At 41.8% G+C, this 21,817-nt stretch overlaps 1 protein-coding gene across 1 annotated transcript; it reads right to left on the bottom strand.

The window, feature by feature from the left end:
* Positions 1-3,774: 3,774 nt before the first annotated feature.
* Positions 3,775-15,428, bottom strand: NUDT9 (nudix hydrolase 9). Its single transcript, XM_032224568.1, is given in 15 exon segments — positions 3,775-4,349; positions 6,204-6,247; positions 6,250-6,286; positions 7,769-7,848; positions 7,851-7,914; positions 10,011-10,063; positions 10,066-10,107; positions 10,110-10,120; positions 12,887-12,912; positions 12,915-12,949; positions 12,952-12,974; positions 13,371-13,467; positions 15,191-15,227; positions 15,229-15,252; positions 15,254-15,428. Coding segments are annotated over 15 exon segments (864 nt in total). The 5' UTR covers positions 15,389-15,428; the 3' UTR covers positions 3,775-4,193.
* Between the last annotated feature and the right edge of the window lie 6,389 nt (positions 15,429-21,817).

The raw sequence follows: 21,817 nt of genomic DNA, 5'->3' as shown, positions 1-21,817 counted from the left end.
TCCCGGAATGGCGGTAAGATCTGCATTCCAGCATTCTCAGGTTACTAAGATCCAAGATTTTACTCAGACAATGTCATATTATCCAATGGTCCAATGAGTAAGACCAACTTTTTGGTTAGGAATGAAGGATATTCAACAAAGATATAGAAGAAAGGAAGGCGAATGTTTTTTAAAAAAACATGAAACAACTAAATTTCCCAAGTGCAAATTCTTCTGCATAGGTTTTTGGGCCCATATCTAGCCAAAAAGACATTTGGTCCAACACTACAGAGCCTCATTTCCAAATTAATGATATCCTTTCCAGGACCCCATGGCTATTTTTCACATAGTGGCCTCTTGACATCATTTCCTTCTCTCCTAAACATACCTACAGTTTTGTGAGAGCTAATTGGCCTTTTTAAAAATTATTTTGATGTCCTCAGGACCTTCAGATGGTTCAAACATGGTATAGCACCCTTAGTACTTAGTACTATAAACAGGTGGAGGAATAGTCAGTGATATCATGAGGAAAGTATTTAATTAGGAGGGACTTTCACAAGAGGAAAATGCAAGGTGCATAGTTGCTGAGAACAGACACTCCCAGTAGTGCATATTGTCAGTTTTGTAAGGGAGTGGAATGCAGATCAACCATATTAATTAGCTTACTAATAAGACTTGCTGTAATAATCTAATATTTATTTTTTCCTAGGGCTTCCAACCTCTGCTAGGGGTAAGTAGTTTATGTTGTTTTATATACATAAAACTCACTTTCTTGTCCTCATCCAGCTTTAACAGTGCTAGAAAGGCAGATTCATCACCATATAATCATCCCATCCCATCTCCTACTTCATCTACTGAAGGAAGTGCTTCCCATGCAGCTTTATGGTAGAGGTAGTCCTCTACTTATGCCCACAGTTGGGTCAGTTGCCTAGAGAGCTAAGTGAGTTCTGCCCAATTTTAGTACTTTGTTGTTACCATTGCTATTTAGCACCTATTGCAGTTGTTAAATGAATTGCATGGTTGTTATCTGGATTCAGCTTTGCCATGACTGTACTTGGGAACCGACTTCAATTGGTGATCACATGCCTCCCGGATATTTCAGCCGTCATAAACACATGCTAGTTGCCAAGCAGCCAAATTTTAATCATATGACCATAGGGATGTTGTGATGGTCATACGTGCAAGGACCAGTCATAAATCACTTTTTCAGTGCTGTTGTAACCTTGAACACTGGCTGAATGAATAAATTAGTTCTGGTAGCAGAATGACGATATCTTCCCAGCATTACCATTTTCAGTGGAAATTTGTATGCAGGAAAAGTGATGTCTGGAAGGCCAATAATTTTGCCCTTGTACCAACAGCTGAGACTTTTTCTAGACCCATGGCCAGACACAGAATAATACTAGATTTGGAAGGGACCTTGGAGGCCTTCTAGTCCAGCCCCCTGCTCAGGCAGGAAACGCTTATACCATTTCAGACAAATGGTTGTCCAATCTCTTCTTTAAAACGTCCAGGTTGGAGACTTTCACAACCTCTGGAGGAAGTTGTTCCACTGGTTGTGCAGTGTCTTTTTTGAAAGCCTCCAGTAAAGGAGCACCCAAACTACGAAGGCAACAACTTTAGTCAACTTGTACTAAAAATATAGGGTGGGGTTAGAAGCTAGCAACGTATTCCTCTGAAAATATGAAGCCAGAGAATTTTAGTATTAGTTCTGACTTAATGGCAATGTGTACACTCTTGACCTAGGAGCAATGATGGTGCTTGGTTTTCCTTACCAATGCTCTGAGATCAGGAGGGTCATTCTTTGAGGGAGGGAGGGAGGGAGGACTGGGAAATGAAATGGGGGCAATGCCCCAATTTTGTAAGCATCCTTTTAGTTCTTATGGCACTTGTTGAATGTTGTAATAATAAAGCCACTCACAGCTTAATTTTTAGAGTCTCAGACAGGAGAGGGTTAAAACCTATAGACTATTAGGGCATGCAACCCAAGCACTTGCTTAATAGCTCTTACCATAGCATCTTTCCATAAATGCAAAATGCAAACCGGCCTTCTCCAACCAGGTGTCTTCCCAAATGGCTTGGATGAGAAACCCTAACTGTGCCACAGAGCATCACGGCTTGGGGAAAGCTAATCGCTGGAAGATCTTCCTGGACCTCATCAGCTCTGACCGTAGCATCCAGGGTGAAGCTCTCCCAGCACCCCACCCCCACCTGCCTACCATCTCAAACAGGGAGCTGTGGTTTCAGTTTTCAAAACAGAAGAGATTAGTAGTAAGGATTGTGGTACATAAAGATAGGATGTTGTTTTACCTGAGACAAAGAGCATCTATTTAAGACAGTGAAAGCTAATCTATATGTGATCATTCCTATGAGAATTTTAAAATACTTTTTTTCCCAACAGAAATAGAATCCTTATAGATGCTCTCGGTATGTATCAAGTACTTTTTGGTATTCTATTATATTCTTTGATTATTTCTATTAAATGTTTGTTGTCCACAGATTTGACAGCAAACTTACAATTGGAGAAAGTGTCATTTTTTAGGAATCAATCAATCAATCAATCAATCAATCTATCTATCTATCTATCTATCTATCATCTATCTATCTATCATCTATCTATCTATCTATTATCTATCTCTGTCTCTTAATCTAATCCATTTCTCTCTCTCTCTCTCTCTCTCTCTCTCTCTCTCTCTCTCTCTCTCTCATCATCTATCTATCTATTATCACTGTTCTTTGTGAAGGCAATCAAAGTATATAGCATTAAATCTCAAGAATTTGCCCTGAATACAGTACAAGAAAATATGCAATATGAAGATAACTTATGAGTAGCCCCAGAAATTTTATCCAACTCTAATTGTAGATGCCAGAAATTGAACCTAATATCTTGTGCATGCTCCACATTGAGTAGTACTCCAGCTATATAATGGCTAAGCATGTAACCCACCCTGCTTCTTCACCTTCATCCCATTGCCTTTTTTCAACTGCAGTGAAGTTATACCTAAATGTCTGAGCATTCAGTTCTCATAATCCATTACTCAATTCTGGAATTCAAAGTCCAATCCATCTGAAAACACCAGGTGACGGAAGGCTAGATTACAAGTAAAAGTATTCCAGAATTGCTTATTTGTTGTACATATTATATATATCATGTGTCATAGGGGAAACTATACCTGTAATTTGGAACTGTGCACAAAAGTTTGCTACCTAGTTGCGGCATTACAAAACTCAACAGTTGTTCAACAATAAAATCTTTTTTTTATTCTAAAGGTGACAATGAAAATGTGAGAGAGATCATCCAAGACGACTTACCTATTTCTAATTTCTTGCTACAGTTGCCCAAACCACAGCTTTAATGCATTCTAAATGTTGTATTTACTCTAAATATTAAGAAACTATCTTCATTTCATGATAACAGTGTGCGTTTCTATTGCTGAAGTTATGTTCTGAATGATATGTAAAACCATCTAATATAAAGGCAATGATAACTTTGGCAAAGTACTGAATTCTCTTTATCATTCTTAAACTTATGGAGTTTTTTTTAAAGAAACCATAAGCTTTGATTTGCCAATTGTTGGGTTTATTGCACAAATGCATTACCTTTCTAATAAAAAAACGCCTAAGTAAATAATACAAACAGTGTAATACATTTTTGTTTGTGGAACTGAAATGAGCACTCATTTATTCTCTCTGAAGCAAAAACAAATGTTCTAGTTTTTAGTTTGCATATTTTTACTGCTCCTGTTCATTGCATCATTGCCTAACAGCTCACAAAAGCGTAACTGCAACATAAAGTCAAGTCAGTAACTTAGAGAGATGTTTTTATTCTCAAAAGACACACATTTAAGCTGTTCAATGAGCTGACAACTACAGAGATTTTTGGCAGCTGTATCTTTCAACAATATTACTGGTGGACCACAAAACACCTCAATATTAGTCATTTATTTTGTGTACAAACAGGTATACAACAGATAAATCCAATACTTAGTAGAATACATGATTAAAAAGGCACAATGTAGCCAACACTAAACATTTTTAAGTTCCAATTATTTCAACCCAAGAATGTCAGAAAATGTGTGAAATCTTGCATCTTTAATTCATGCGCCCAACAATGTCCTAAAAAGCATTTTCTTCCCATTCTCCTGCTACATTACCATCTGAAATGATAGGATTTAATTTATGGTTTGATTGTTAGTCCCATCCTGTCAACAAAGTCAGTCTTCCTTCCAGTGAGCTCCTCTTTTCTCTGCTACAAGTTGGACAAAGTTAGAGTGGCTGGCATACAGTGTAAGTTTTTCACTAATATCCACCCATTTCACTTTCCCAGCGTCATCTCCTGCTTCCAGGTGTAAATTTCTTCATGGCTTCTCCTATTAATACAAAGAAAGATATTATGGAATTCATCTGATTTCTTTCTATTCTACAAAATGGGCTGGCATTTCATTTCCTTCTCCTTCCAATCTCTACCAGCCTATACCAAAAAGCATGGAACCAAAGCATGAGCCATGGTGGCTCAATGGTTAGAATGCAGTACTGCAGGCTACTTCTGCTGACTGCAGGCTGCCTGCAATTTGGCAGTTCAAATCCCACCAGGCTCAAGGTTGACTCAGCCTTCCATCCTTCTGAGGTGGGTAAAATGAGGACCCAGATTGTTGGGGGTAATAATCTGACTCTGTAAACTGCTTAGAGAGGACTGGTAAAGCAGTGTAAAGCGGTATGCTATCATTGTTGCTGAATTTTCTGTTATGATTGAAATCATAAGAGAGCAGGGGTGGGGATGCTGGCTCAGGAATTCTGGGAGTTGAAGTCCACAAGTCATAAAGGGGCCATAGTTCCTGTACTGTCCCAATTACAGCTAATTTAAAATTAGAAGCTGTTTTCCTTTAAGCAGCTATCCAAGGGAAAATGCAACTACCTTGTGGGAAATGTAGTCCCATAACATGTGACCACTTCTGTGCTCCCTGATTGGGGTATTTTGCCCGGGAAATGTTTTATTACTGCGCACTCACATGAATCCCTGTCAGCACTAGCAGAAGCAGCTTTGTACAGCAGCATGGGTTAGAGGAATTAATGTCTTTTTACACTACGTGAAGGGAAAGATCATGGGAAACTGTTCAGACGAATCTAACACTGAACTGTAAGTTTTGCTATTAAGGATGCCTGACACTAAACGTAATCTGAAAAAATATTCCCAGAGTGGAGTTAACTGGCTGCCCGAAGCAGAAACCCTCATGCCCAGGGCAGAACAGTTCCCCACCTCTGCCTTAGAGCTAGTAGGAATTTTTTAAATGATGGATTGTCTGTTCAATTATCCCTAAAAGTCAGACTCAGTGGGAAGAGCCATAGCCCTGTAGAGAGTCATATAAATCTCTCTGACATCCTAACCTGGATTAGGGTCCTATCTAAAATACAGGATAGCTGCTACTTACAGCTACTTGTTTAGTGACATCGAAGTTACAACAGCATTGACAAAAGTGACTTGTGGACTGTTTTTCACATTTACGACTGTTGCAACATCCCCATGGCTGTGTTGATCACAATTCAGATGCTTGCAAGTGGAGTGCATTGATGTTGGTGTCAGCAAGGTCCCAGAATCATGTGATCCCCTTTTCCGATCTTCTGACAAGCAAGTTGATGGGAAAGCCAGATTCGTTTAACAACCATATTGCTAACTTAGAAACTGTAGTTGTTAAGTGAATAACAACTGTGGCAAGGAAGGTCATAAAATGGGGCAAAAATCCAGAATGGGACAACTCGCCACGGCCAATTCATTGTGGGACAATCCAACAATTCAATTTAATTACTTAAAATAATTATAAAGTTATTTTAATTTTTGGTTATTGTGTTACATTTTGTCCCTCCTTTGGCACTCTTTCTTTAATGATTCTGTTCCACCATTTCTTCAAGTTGGCCACGGTGACTTGTCCTAGACTTACCAAAGACACTGTCTCACTTAGCAATGGAATTTTGGACTCAATGTTGTCTGTAAATTGAGGACTACCTGTATCAATATGGCCAATACAGATCTAGAGGGAAGAAAGTCTTAACTTGAAGCAGAACTGGACTGAGAATTCTGGTGTCCCAATCTAATATAAAACATGATATCAAAAGACTGTTCTACCATTAATAGAAAAATAGAACTAAGTCAGTACAATGACACTGTGATCTATAATGAACACTGCTGAATTACAAAGGTTTTATTCCACGGCCCAGCTTCTCACCACAGATTCATCATGATAGTTTACTGCTTCTGTTTCCATCCAAGCATATCAGTATTACGGGGATCATCCACATACCCTTTATAAGCCTAAAAAAATAAATTAAAAAGCCAATACAGGCCCTTTAGGACAAGGTGTTATATTTTATTTACTGACATATTTGTTTATTAATCAGATTTATATCCCACCACCCACATAATCTAGGCACAAATAAGAATAACAATATAATTATCTCTATGGGGCAAAAAAAGTACGATATAGACAGCATCTGGCATCAGCTCCCATACAGCTGTTTCCAGAAGGTGGTTAATATTGGAGCCCAATGAACTCCCTGTGGAAGGCAAACAGGGCCCTATATTAAAACAAGATGTGGCTTCCAAGGTTGGCTGATCTAATGTGAAAATGGACAACAGCCAGTTTCTTCTGGTAACATCAAAGCAGTTGGACTTGGGCTGATTCCAATGAACTGCAGATAACCTGCTGCCTATTCATAATAGCTTTATATGTTAAAACCATTAAATGATCCTGTGCCCCAAACTTCATGTTAGATGTTAAGTAACTGGGGGGAGTGGGAAACAGCCATGCCGGTTCTCCTTCATAACATCACGGATGGGAATAAAAACCACTGTAAAACAGAGCGTCCAATTTCAAGCCAATTTAACTATCTAAATCTGTTGTGTTAAGTGAGCTAAATGTTGTCATTTTACCTACTATTCAGGGTTTATAAGTGGAGAAATTAATAATGTTCCAATTTACTTGAAGAGTCTCAGCAATCTTTCCATTTACCATATTTTTCAGAGTATAAGACACTCTGAAGTATAAGACGCACCTAAGTTTTGGGGAGGAAAACAAAGGGGGGGGAATCTGCCTCTGCCTCCCAGCAATTTGCCTCCTTGCAGCAACCAGCAAACAATACAGATGATATACACTGTTGTGGTGTTCCATTTCAGACTATACATGTACGATAATGTTAAAATTGATGTGGCTTTCTGGAAGTATAGTTTATTCTCTGCTATTTAAAAGAAGATACAATAGCACTGGGCCTCTTAGATCCAGCATTTATTTTAAAAAGCTTCATTTTGTTACGTTGTCTAGAACAATACTAAAGCAGTCTTTAAAAAATAAGTCTAATAATTTGAACATTCTATAGGCATTTATAGTTATTGACTTAGCTCCGTCAGGAAACAGCCTATTCAGTTTAGCCTGATTAGCACAAGGGGAAAAAAATCTGCCTCTGCCTCCCAGCAATTTGCCTCCTTGCAGCAAACAGCTAACAGCCCGTTTCACTTTCACTTTCAGCACAGGCCTCCCAATGATCAGCTGTTTCAGGCTGCAGGGATTGCCATAGCCTATTGCCGCCGCCACAGCCCCATTTTCCACATTTGCTGCAAGGAGTGTGAATTGTGGGAGGCAGAGGCCAAAGGGTGGGGGCCAGTGGTTGGGTAGTTGGGGCTACCTTCGGTGTATAAGACCCACCCAAATTTTCACCCTCTTTTAGGGGCGGTGTGTGTCTTACTCCGAAAAATACGGTAATATTTAAAGAGCTTAAAAACACAAGAAAGGTCACTTACCACAAAGTGATCCTGACTGAAGAGCCTATTCAGGTGTTCCTCCATCTCTTCTTTCTCCGCCGTAGTTTTCTGCAAAGAGTCAAGGCCTCTTCACTAAATTCTCGCTTTAGAGCAGCAGATAACCTCTCTCCTGGGTCTACATGTCCCTAAAGGAAGATTATAACCTGTCATATAATGTTCTGGCACATAATCGATAATAGCTATTGGGAAGGATGGTTGGGGTGATGCTGTATGTATTGTAAGATCGTAGACCTGAACACCAGCTGCTAATGTGATAGGTAGGCAATTAGCATGACTTGCACAACATCGACATGACATACAGTATCTCACAGAAGTGAGTACACCCCTTCACATTTTGTAAATATTTAAGTATATCTTTTCATGTGACAACACTGAAGAAATGACACTTGACTACAATGTTAAAGTAGTGGGTATACAGTTGTATAACAGCGTGACCCGTCAAAACCGCGCTCGACTAATCCACGCCCGATTAAACCGCGTCGCTGAGTCATCAACAGGCGACACACAGCCAGCGCGGAGAAGAAGGGCGCTTTAAATAGCGCTTTGAAAGCAAGCGATTCAACTTAAGGTAAGGGTTAGCTTTAGGGTTAGCTTTAGGGTTAGGTTAAGGGTTAGGGTTAGGTTTAGGGTTAGGTAAGGGTAGGTTTAGGGTTAGGATAAGGGTTAGGATTAGGTTTAGGTTAGGTTAAGGGTTAGGTTTAGGGTTAGGTTAAGGGGTTAGGTTTAGGATTAGGTTTAGGGGGTTATGTTAGGTTAGGTGTTAATTTAGGGTTTAGGGTTTACAGCGTGCTCTGTCTCCGCGCTGTTGTCGCCTGTGATGACTGTCAGCGACACGGTTTAGTCGGGGCCGCAGTTTAGCGAGCGCGGTTTGTGGTGGAACCGTATAACAGTGTAAATGTGATGTCCCCTCAAAATAACACATTAATGTTTAAACCCCTGGCAACAAAAGTGAGTACACCCTAAGTGATAATGTCAAATGGGGCCCAAATAGCCATTGTCCCTCCCTGGTGTCATGTGACTCGTTAGTTAGTTAATTTGGTGTTATCGTTCTCATGCTTCATACTGGTCCACTGGAAGTTCAACATGGCACCTCATAGTAAGAACTCTCTGAGGATCGGAAAAACGAATTGTTGTCTACATAAAAATTTATACTAAATGTTTACAAAATGTAGAGGGGTGTACTCGATTTCTGTACATGATGTGTCATTTTGAAGACTTTATGGCTCCTCTTGGATGCCTATGTCAGGAAATACTTTGATTACTGTATTTTTGGAATATAAGATGCATCTTTTTCCCTCAAAAAAGAGGCTGGAAAATATGGAGTGGTCTTATACACTGAATGCAGAATTTTTTGCCTCCCAAAACCCCACCCTCTTCACCCCAAAGGCCATGCATAGCCTTTAGGAGACTTCCAGAGTGCTATGGAGGTTGGGGAGGGCAGAAATGAATGAAAACAGGCCGATTTTGGTCAATTCCCCCCCCCCCCAGCAGCACTCTATAAGCCTCATAAAGGCTATGTGTGCCCTTTTTTTGACAAAAATGGATCATTTTTTTGCTCGTTTCCCCCCCCCCAGCCCCCCCCCCCTCAAGAGCACTCTACCAAGCCTCACTAAAAGCTATTCATGCACCTTTTGTTTGGAAAAAAAAAAACAAACCGGGCCCAGTTTTTGCAAAAACGAGCCATTTTGGGGAAGGTCTGCAGAGTGCAAAAACTTTTTTTTTTAATTTGCCTTCTTCAAAATCTTGGTGCGTCTCTATACTCCTGTACGTCTTATATTCTGAAAAATATGTAGTTAATATATTTTCCCTTTGCAGGACCATTGATTTGTTTCTAGAAGGCGGCGATTTATATATTTGTTATTTATAACAAATTTATAATTACAGGCTGATTATACGCTGTGAACAGAATGGAAGGGGAAGCTGTTTACTTGCTTTGAGAAATTGCATATACTCTCTTCCAAATTGCAATTTCACAGGGAGCTTATGTGTTTCTGACAAATGTCATTAAGGGCATTACAACAGCGGGACAGAAATGTAACTCCTGCAGCCTTGTTCACAAATTATTACCGCAAGGAGGATTGTATTTTTGCAAACAATTTTGCAAATTGCCTTTCACATGCTTAGCTTAATATATAACTGGAACACATGCAAACATATATTGTACACACATATTTCAGACGTGCAGATATTTTTTTCCTGAAATTGTTATTTTTGTTCTCACCCCTGGAATGGCCCATTCTCCGCAGTCCTTTCTTTTGATAGCACTAAACCTGTAAGAGTTTTACCAGATACCGGCTGAGCTGTTTTCTTCCCCTGCTATCTCTCTTCCATCTGAAAGTTATACCAAGATCGTTAAAATTCTCAAAATTCAAGAAGAAATGCAGTAGTTACAACAGAGAGACGGCACATAGGTCCAGGAACACATGTAGGCGTAATGTTTTATCCCCACAAGGTCAAATAAATTGCATAAAGTTGCACAAACAGCTTGTAATAAAGGAAGAGTTGAAGGGGTCAGAGGAGAGTAATATATGGTTCAAAGTTCATTCCTTATACGTTACACCATGGCTGGGAATTGGCATTGTGTACAAATCTAGAGGTCTATATTTGAACTGGCAGGAAACTTAAAGCAGGTATGTCGTTAATGAAGACTCAACCATCATGCTAAAGGTGTCTAAAGATTGAATCTTGAACTGGACCAAACTTTGTTACTGTGAGACGTTTCGTTGTGCATCCACAGCAACTTCCATCAGTCAGAGCAAAATTAGTTAGGCAAAGAGTCAGAGAGTTTGCAACTTTGCAACTTTAATAAGATTGTATGCCGCCCACTCCCTAGGGACTCTGGAAAAGTGGCAACTTTTTCCCCACCAAACCTCAAGGGTATCTCCCCAAAATAAACCAACCATATGAAATTGAGTTCTAAAGTAGAACTAACTGTCCATGTAGGCAAAGGAATCATGATATTTTTTTTTTACAGATGGATATTTGTAGCTCAGGATTTAAACAGATGAGTGTGGTTGTTGTGTTTGCAGACACTTTCATTACCCAACTAGATAACATCATCAGTGCTGGTAAGGGAGTTAGATTTGCTCTCATTTTTATTTACTAGTGGCTTGTCCTGTCAGTGTTGGTGTGTCCAGCGTTTTATATGTCACTTCTAAGACTGCAAATAATTCTAGATCGGAAGTGTCAAAGTCGATTTCATGAGGGCCGCATTCAGGGTTGTGTTTGACCTCAGGGGGCTGGGGTGGGCGTTGCCAAGGTGGCCCTTTTCGTTCTGTTTTTGCTGGCAAGGGGCTGCAGGAGATCGACACCTCATAGAGGGGAGCAACTATTCCCAGGGCTGGCCAACATTTTTTTGTGAAAATGGGCCCCCGTTTTTTTTTTCTTTTCCCAAACAAGGCTATGCATAGGCTTTGGGGGTGTGTTAGAGTGCTCCTGGGAGCTGGGGGGGGGGGGTTTGAGCAAAAAATGTCCCATTTTTTCCTTCATTTTGCCCTCCCCAACCCCAAGGAGCACTTTGAAAGCCTCCCAAAACTCTCTGCATGTCCATTTTTGTGAAGTGGATGGAGTTTCAGGAGGCCCAAAAATGCTTTTATTCAGTGTATAGACGCACCCAGATTTTCTCCCCTTTTTGGGGGGGAAACGTGCGTCTTATACTCAGAAAAATATGGTAACCCAACATAGCACAACCAGCACAACCGTGAAAAGGATAACTGCTTGTTGTGGCCCAGCAGGAGCCGCTGAAGCTGCTTGACAGACTCCGATAGCAAGGGACCCTTTGAGTTGGCTCTGGATGATGTGGAGGACCCTGGGCAGGGTTCAGACTCCGAGCAGGGTTCAGAGAGGCTGGTTGGCCACCAGGAGGTGCTGAGGCGTGGAGCAGCGGTGTGAAAGCCAAAGGGAGCTTGTCCCTGACGTCAGGCTCTGGAGCAGTGGGGAGGAGCAAAGGGAGTTGATCCCGGACGCCGGCAGAGATGGGCGGATAATACCGGCAGCAATTAAGGAAATATAGAAGATAATCGGGGCCCAGGTGATTGTGATTAGGCTCTCCTCTCAAGAGAGTATATAAGATGATACTTTGGGAGGGACCTTTTGCAGGACACAACCATTATACTAAAGCTGGAGAAGCTCTTGTGTATATTTCTTATCTGTGGGAGTCTGGGTTGCTGCCAAAGTCTTGTCTGTGAGTAATTACTGTGAATAAATGGATAACAGTAACCTTGCATCGGCGTGACTCACCGTACGGAGCGGGGTCAGAACAACTGCTGTACACCAAAAACATCTCAGAAAACTACCAACAGACTATTACAACACCACAGCACACACACCAACTAAAACCTTCAAAAACATCTCTAAGTAAATCAACGGACCCCAGCAGACCTAGAAGAAAAAACAGGCAACATCTATAGCATACAATGTAAGGACTGCAACAGCCATTACGTAGGACAACAGACAGAAAATTAGCCGAGTGCATTTACGAACACCAACTAGCAGTCAGAAGACATGATGAAAACTCCTTAATTTCACCACACAATGGATAGATTTAACCATAGTTTCCAACTGGGAAACTAAGCCTCCTAGACTAAGCCAAGTCCAAAAACACTAGGGAATTTCTGGAAGCCTGGCACTCAGAAAAATCTGCCACCTACATACATTCAAAAGAGACAATCAAATATCCCAAAATGAAACAAAACACCCAAAACACCTTTCTCCCTGCCATCAAGCCACGATGAACAGATTAATGCCAAGTTTAGTACTTGATGAACAGTCAAGAAGCAAACCAATATCAAGCGCTAGGGAAATCGGGAGATTCAGGTCGTTCAAATGAGTATAAAGATTTGTTGCATGCTTAAGTTCTCTACAAAAATCTGACTACTAATGGTCACGGGAAATGAGATGGAATTAAGAAGGCATTCAAAGTGGCTGGAGTTAGATCTCTGGTGGATGCGCAAGGACTCGTGACTGATGATGCATTTGACCCCTCCTTGGGCTCAGCCTGGTCACCTCCTACAACAATACCCCAATCAATCATATTAAGGTGAGAAATGAAGCATCCTTGGTGGACATATATTGCTCTGTATCATGTTGTTTTTTTACCTTGTTATTAGAGGATCCGCAGCATGATATTGGGTCCCCAACGCCCCAGCAGACCTCGTCCCCCAATCCTGTCCTGCCTACAGGATTCCTGAAATAACAGAGGTCTGGCTGTAATCCAGTGTTTTTTAAACTTGGCAATTTTAAGATGTGTGGACTTCCACCCCAGAATTCTCCAGCCAGGATAAAGAACGCACAGTGAAATACAAAATTAACAATGCTGGCACATCATGATGCCCAATTCTCTAAGCTACAGAAAACAGAAACTGATTTCAGGCCAGGCACAGATCTTCATGCCATAAAGGTTAAATTCATATATCATGTTAAATTAAATGTGGATTTACTGTTTGTAACTTTACATATTGATGAATACCTTAGTGGTATTTTGATTTATATGTGGTTTGTGAAGCCAGTTTATACAATGAATTCTACTTATTAAGCCACTGCTTAGTTGGAAGTGTCTACTTAGCTAAAGACTGCCGCGTACCTGGGCCTCCCATTTTCCACGTTATATAAGCCACCGTGGCTTCTCCTTTCCACTTGCCCATCCTTCTCGTTGAACTTTGGGAAAAGCTTTTTGGCTTCTTTTCAGAAGAGAAAGAAACAAAAACAATGAAAGATTAGACAAACTATCTCATGAAAGTTATGTAAACACTGTTAATTTCAAAACACAATTTTGAATTTATTGAAAGACCTCTAATCCCAAATAAGCTTTTTGTCAGCTGAAGTTAATTCCTCTTTGAAAATTTAGACTTATATTTTAAACCCTTATCAGTTCTTTCATTCCATAATACACTTCAGGCTTGCAGTAGTGATTAGTGGCAAATATGGCACGTGTGCCAGATGGTGGCACACAGAGCACCTCTCTGAAGGGCACGCGAGCCGTTGTCAAGGTTCAGCTCTGCTGCACCTACCACTAGCCAGTTGGTCTTAGGATCGTCTGCCACGCATGCGCGAAGGGTGGGGTACCCGGGGTTGAGCGCTACTGGGGAGGGCAGGGCACATGCATGGGGGGGGCACGCACAATTGCATTTGGGGAGTTCGGGCAGAGATGGATTTCACATAATTTACCACCGGTTCACCGTGCATCGAAACGGTGAGTGCATTACAGGCTTGCTCTTGGGCAGGCACACCTCACATGCATGCGCTCTGCTCACACATGCAGCTTGCATGCATGAGCACTGCTTAGAAAACATGGCTAAATAGGCCGGATAGAGCTGGGACTTGTGGGCCCCCAACTGGGGCATAAATTTCATGATTAAATTCATAATACATGTAAGCCTAGAAGACACTTGGTTACAATAAATACCCCTGCAGTGTTTTCAGCAATCCAGAAAGAGTTGGAAGACGACCTAGAACAGGGATGACAAACCTTTTTTCCCTCTGCTGCAAAAGCACAAGCACGCGTGCCCACACCCATATTTAAAGCCACCCCGCGCCGTGACCCCTGGACATGCATGCTGGACCCACCTGCTGTCCTTTTGCATGCACGCATGGCTTTTTTTTGGAGCTAGGGAACGGTGAAAACAGCCTCCTCCCCCCACCACCAGAGGCTGAAAATTGCCCTCCAGAGCCTCCACACGATCCCTGCATTTACCTGGCATTGCGTGGAGACTCCTGGAAGGGAAGGGCAGCGTCGGTGGGCCAGCCGAAAATTAGCTGGACAGGTGCACGCATGCACCCTAGAGCCGAGCTAGGGCAACGGCTCGTGTGCCCGCTGATATGGCTCCGCGTGCCACCTGTGGCATGTCTGCTATAGTGTTCGCCATCAACGGCTGTAGAAGATATCCTACAATTTGGTGCAAAGATCTGAAGCATGACTAATTTACCCACTATGTATTTTTCATAGGTGGCTCAGTGGCTAAGATGCTGAGCTTGTCGATCAGAATGGTTGGCAGTTTCAGCAGTTCGAATCCCTAGCATCCTGTAATGGAGTGAACTGCCGTTACCTGTCTCAGCTTCTGCCAACCAAGCAGTTCGAAAGCACATAAAAAATGCAAGTAGAAAAATAGGAGCCACCTTTGGTGGGAAGGTAACAGCGTTCCATGCTCCTTCAGCGTTTAGTCATGCCGGGCCACATGACCACGGAGACGCCTTCGGACAGCGCTGGCTCTTTGGCTTGAAACGGAGATGAGCCCTGCCCCTAGAGTCGAGAACAACTAGCACATATGTGCAAAAGGAACCTTTACCTTTATGTCTTTTTCATAAGTACTTTGGCTATTTTTATTTAATAAATACATGGGACGTGTTTTTTTTTTTTTTTAAATTAAGCCAGTCTGTTTGTTTTCATCCTATTGAATGACTCACCCATCCCTGGGTCTGCCCATTAGGTCCCGACAAAAACCACTCGGTGCCGTATAGTCCACAGGGACTGTAGTTCCTTCAGTTGATCTAACCAGTCCCTTATCATCTGGGTACTTGTGTGCGTTCAACTTTTGATCCTGGATACGGGACGTCCTGGCTTTCCAATGCAGTATTTTCTTTTGGCCCCTTACAGTCTGACATTTTCGTTGAGTCTCTGTGGAACCAGTGGTGTGAAGATGGGCTGGCAGAAATGATGTACACTCCAGAGAGGGACAAAAGGTAAATCTATGGTGCTTTCTTCTTTACAGAGTCTGATGTTCTACTAGGAAAATCCTGCCTGCTGATCTATTACACTTAGAATAAAGAAGATATCTAGAATTTAATGCAGGGATCCCCAACTCCTGGGGTGACCAGCACTGGTCCCAGCGTGCCAGCAACCGGGCTGTGCAACAACCAAAGCCCATCCGCGGGATGCCGGCAGCATGCAAAACCATGCCCCCCTGTGGGCTGTGGAAAAACCTTTCTTCACGGAACTTGTCCCTGGTGCCCAAAAAGTTGGGAACCGCTGATTTGTATACAGAAAAATACACCTCACTTTTGTTGATTTCAATAATCGTTCTGACCGAGGCTTCCCAAAATCACAACGCAGACTCCTTGTCCCGACAAAACCCCTTTTTATTAAGCTAATGTGAATTCTTCCAATTCACATCCAGCAAAGTCCCAGCAAACAGTCTTTCAAGGGTGAATTTATAATCACAGACCTTATCAGGCTTGGAGATCTGCCAGGCCGATATCTTCCAAGAGCCACTCTGTAGCAGTACTTGGCAATACTTGGCAAGGAGTCTCTGAGAGTCACGAATAAATCTTCACACTAATTAAACGAACTAATTCTCCTGCAAACTCCCTTCCCCTTTCGCTCCTCTTTATTCCCTATGGGAAAGGCCATTGACAGTCCACCTGTGCCTTTACTCATGAGTTGGCCCTTGCTCCTTAACAGTTTCCTTCTCCTGGCAGCTCTGCACTTGCACACTTCGGGAACAGACTCCAGCTGTTCTTCTTCCCCCACTGATTTCCGACTCCAAAGGCAGCTGATAACTGAAGAAGAAAAGAACAGCTAAGAAATCAGGGTCAATTTGAGAGTAAAGCCACAAGTGGCCAATGAATGGCCCCTCCCCTAGGAAATAAAAGAGGAGCGAAAGGAGAAATGGGCTTTTGTAGGAAACCATTCGTTCGTTCATTCGTTCATTTGTTTCAGTAGTGTGAAGATCTGTCCGTGAATCTCAGAGAATCTTTGCAAGCCTTTCCTTGCACTGCATTTGGAAAATATTTAGATAGCAGCTTTCCAAGTAGATAAGTATGTGGTCATAAATTCACCTTTGAAGACCTGTTTTCTAGGCCTTGGCTGAATGTCAATGAGAGGAATTCACATTCGTTTATAAAAGGGGTTTTGTCGGGACCAGGAATCTGCTTCGCACCTTTTGGGGAAGCCTAGGTCAGAACACACGGCTTCATAAACTCCAAGCATCAGCTATTTGTGCTATGGCAATATTCTGAACTTTAGGCAACCATCAGTTTATTTGTGATATTAGGTTTGCATTTCACCTTCTAGCTAGAAGCAAAAGAGTGGCTTATGTAGGCACTTTTCTCACATCCCCCCCCCCCCCAATTTGATGTTATTTTGACTTGAAAGAATGACTTGCTCAAAAACATGGGCACTTCCAGTGCTAGTCAAACACCTCTAACTGCGATGGTTCTCTGACATGGAGATTTGTATAGAAAGTAAATTAGACCATGGAATAAATACCTGTAAGCAAGATTCTTTGTTGTCTGAAATATGGAGAGAAATTGTGGCAGGACTTGTTAGTAACAACCGAAAGAGTTACCGAAAGAGAAACTACAGTAATGGTTTCGAACTAGGAAACTTCTTGCCATACCATGAAGTGAGTTCATAAGAAGCTGGCTTCTTCAGAAAGAAACACCTAAGTGCGGCATAGAAAAACATGGATACCAAACAGTGGAAAAATTGGATGTGATATATGCTGTCTTCACTTCTTCCTCACCTACAAGATAAAATGATTATCACTATAATGTATATATTATAAGTCTGGATGCAAGCTGTCTATTCTGCTCACCTGCAGACCCTAATTCAAAGTTTTTCCCCTTTGCTGATCTTTCTGTCAATTTGCTTCCCAAATTCATAGTTTTATATATCTGAAGATATTGCAATACATATGAATTAATGGACAACTCTGTGTTTCTTTTTTATATTTTAACACTGTACTGCAGGGTGGGTTTCCTGCCAGTTCTAACCACTTCTATAGAAGAGGTTCCACAAACTACAGTGCCGTTTAAGAACCGGTTCCAGATCCCTCCCCCTGCCCGCCCGCACATCATCAAGATGAAGAGCGAGAGGAGGAATTCTGGGACTTGAAGTCCAACAAGCTCTGTTAGTAGTAAAAATTTCTAACCGCCCACAGTTCCACAGTAATAGTGATTTATAAAGTAGGAAAGTAACTTTATAAAATTTATAAAGCAAAGTTACAGCAAACCCCTACCGCCCACCATGAAAGCTGGAAAACCAACTAGTGGGCGGTAGGGACCCAGGTTGACTACCACTGACTAGACTATCTACCGTAGACCTCACCCATTCCTAAGAGGTCTACAGGGGGCATGCATAAGCGCACCAGCGTGCTACTGTCCCTGGTCCTAATATTCCCTTGTATTTGTATTCATTCCATGTATTCATAATCATGTTTATACACACAACACACCATACACACACGCACACACACACACATGCTAGTCTTGTATTCAGGTCTTTTCCCGTGTAAGATTGAGATTGTCTTGGTAAAACCCGTATACAAGACCAGCATACCTACACCCGTGAAAATCTACAAAGCCAAGACAATCTCAATCTTACACGGGAAAAGACCCAAATACAACAAGACCATACCTACACCCGTGAAAATCTCTCCCTCCTCCCTCCCTCCCTCTCTCTCTCTCTCTCTCTATCTATCTATCTATCTATCTATCTATATTATATGTGTGTGTGTGTGTGTGTGTGTTTATTGTGCTGATAAATAATAAAGGGAGACTAGTAGATCTATTTCAAGCTATTTAGCTCTCATCAGCTAGCCATACCCTTACTGGGATTTGAACCTGGGCTATATTACATCCTAGGCAAACTTCTTAGCCATTAGGCCACAGGCTTTATCCGTTATCAGCGAAGCCAGGGTGAAAGGTATCTATTAGATTTTTTACAACCCCTGGTAAGCCCCAATTATGGGAGGAAGCTAACTGCTTCCATCATCTGTCTATCGGCTCGTCACAAGAGTCCATCACGACAGAAACCCAATATTTTTACTGTTGCCTTTGTTATATTTGTGTGTTTTTTTATTTGTGCTGATAAATAAATAAAGGGAGACTAGTATAGATGTATTTCAAAAATCAAAAAATCAAAAATCTAATATATATATATACATACATACTATATATATATATATATATATATATATATGTTTGTTGTATTTGTGCTGATAAATAAATAAAGGGAGACTAGTATAGATGTATTTCAAGCTATTTAGCTCTCATCAGCTAGCCATACCCTTACTGGGATTTGAACCTGGGCTATATTACATATTAGGCAGACATCTTAGCCATTAGGCCACAGGCTCTGATCCTTATCAGCCAAGCCAGGGTGAAAGGTATCTATTAGATTTTACAACCCCCGGTATGCCCAAATATGGGAGAAGATCACTTTCCATTCTCTGTCCTTCGGCTCGTCACAAGAGACCATCCAGGCAGAAACCCAATATTTTTACTGTTGCCTTTTTGTTACATTATTGTATTTGTGCTGATAAATATATACATACATACACATACATACATACATACACACACACACACACACATATAAACATCGTGGTGATTTCCTTAGAGTCCTGCGAAAAAATCAGATAGAACAACGGCTGATGACATCTTTCCATCAGTCCACTATAGAAAGTGTCCTCACATATTGTATTACAGTATGGTATGCTGGTTTAACAGCTGCTGACAGGAAGGCACTACAGAGAGTGATCGATTCGGCACAAGAAACCATTGGTTGCCCTCTAACACCACTGGATGACATTCCAGGTCTCTCTGCTTTAGCAGAGTAAGGAAGATACTCAAAGATCATTCACACCCTGGTCAGTGTCTCTTTGCACTTCTACCATCAGGCAGAAGACATCAAAGTATAGCCAGCCAAACAAATAGGTTTAAAGATAGTTTCTATCCTTGGGCTGTCAGACTTTTAAATACAACCACAATCACTCCACGCACACACGGAAACGTATGACTAGTTTTTTCTTTACCTTTCTTTTTTCGTTTCCGCTATAATTTTGCACCAGCGAGGCTAAAACCAATTTCGTTTTATTTATTTTGTGCAATGACAATAAAGACTATACTATTATCTCTGTTATCTAATTCATTGTTGACGAAATAAATAATAATAAATAAATAAAACATAATATGGTTTTGTTTTCGTGGGTGAATGCATTGTGCAAACCTAACTATCAGTGATTCGACAAGCAGACACACATATATAGGTGTGCTTGTATGTGAAATAAATAATATACACATATAATATGTGAATTCACTCCATAAGCAAAGTAATTATACTCTTAGGCGGGGGAGAACGAGTGTACTTTCCAGCCCACTCTTTTCCTCCACCAAACTCACCGTCAAATTTCCTTCCTTCCTTGTCACGTGATCCCGCCTTCAAACAAGCCGCTGTCTCGTGATTGGTTAATGCTCGAGCGCCTGTTTCCCTTCTCGACTTACCCAGTGGCTTGGACTTCTCTGCACTTCCGCCTTGATGAGGCGGAACAATAAAAGACAGCAACTCTCGCCAATAAAACGAAAGATATCGTTCCCCCCCACCCCGCGTCCCACGTTAGCCCCGGCCCACGTGCAATCGTAATTAAAAACGCGCAGAGGTTCGTCTCACCTCGTCGCAAAGGATTACGTCACGCGGATTATATTTCTGATTGGATATGGGGTGAGCACGTGATTGCCTATTGGCGAGCCCATCTTCTCATGTCTGTGTCAATTTTCTTCCTCGCTCATAGAGATAGAAAAAATCAGAGCCGCGCTAAATGAGGTTATTTGGGAGAATTATATTTTGCATAAAATTATTTTGGAGAAATAATTAATAATTTTGCCTAAAATTATTTTCCATGCAAAAATATGCAGGGAAGAGAAGGAGACGTCTGTGCAACCAGCGGAGATAGAAGCGTTCTGACTTTTCCTGGTCTTATAAATTCAGACTTTATTTCTGAAGCCATCGTTTCTGATCGGAAAAATCCATTTTTTTTTAAAAAGAATCCACCGAAGCGATTCGTGTTTCTTCTAATTGGATTCGAATCGGACTCTGTTGATTCATTTATTTCAGTTTAAAAATAATAATAATACAAAAGCAGAGTTGGAAGGGACCTTGGAGGTCTTCTAGTCCAACCCCCTGCCTAGGCAGGAAACCCTATGACGTTATTTAGGAGAATTATATTTTGCCTAAAATTATTAATAATTTTGCCTAAAATTACTTTCCATGCAAAATATGCAGGGAAGAGAAGGAGACATCTATGCAACCGGAGGAGATTCTGATTTTTCCTGGTCTTATAAATTCAGTCTTTATTTCTGAAGCCATCATTTCTGATCTCAAACATCCATTTTTTTAAAAATAATCCACCGAAGCAATTCGTGTTTCTTGTAATTGGATTCAAATCGGACTCGGTTGATTCATTTATTTCAGTTTTTAAAAAAAACATTAATAGCAGAGTTGGAAGGGACCTCGGAGGTCTTCTAGGCAGGAAACCCTATACAGACAGATGGCTATCCAACATCTTCTTAAAGACTTGCAGTGTTGAGGCATCACAACTTCTGGAGGCAAGCTTGAGGTGCAGGAGGCGGACAGTGTGGTCAGCTCATGACTAAAGCGACCAGATTTTAAAATTGGTTAAGCGGTGTGTTCTTGATTAAAAATTTGCCACCCGGCACTGGGGCTGAGGTGAAGCCGCCAAAGCTCCCGCTGGCACCCCCGCCCGTGGCAGTGGTGGTGCCGCCTCCCTCCCGAGCTGGCCACCGCATTACCCCTGCTGCCGCCGCCTCCACCGTGCTTTTGAGAAGCCATAGGGCCTTTTTTTTCCTGCTCCCGCCCCCTCTGCTGCCTTCCTACTAGCTCCCGCGACCTCATGGCTCATGTAGTCCCTCCCACACACACTTTTCTTTGCAAAAAGCGCCCCCTCCCTTTGCAAAAGTGTTTGGGGGTGGGAAGGAGAGAAAGGCAAAGGCGGAGCCCTTGCCTTGCTCCTTGTGTCTAGGGCAGGGGTCCCCAAACTGGGCACTTTAAGACTTGTGGAGTTCAACTCCCAGCATTCTGCAGTTGGAGAATGCTGGGAGTTGAAGTCCATTAAAGTGCCCAAGTTTGAAGACCTCTGCGTGTCCAGGGTGAGGGTGAGGGGTCCCTCTTCCCCACCCCCCATTGTTCCTTTAGACCCTTCTTCACCCAGAAGACGAAGGTGTAGATGAGGAGGACGCTCTTCAGGCAGGTGATGACTGGCTTGGTCTGCAGCCTCCGCGATGGGGATGCCATTG

Source organism: Thamnophis elegans, chromosome 9 (genome assembly GCF_009769535.1).
Source record: "Thamnophis elegans isolate rThaEle1 chromosome 9, rThaEle1.pri, whole genome shotgun sequence".
Lineage (NCBI taxonomy): Eukaryota > Metazoa > Chordata > Lepidosauria > Squamata > Colubridae > Thamnophis > Thamnophis elegans.
Note: the sequence above shows the minus strand (reverse complement) of the source record. Positions and strands in the feature narration are given on the sequence as shown.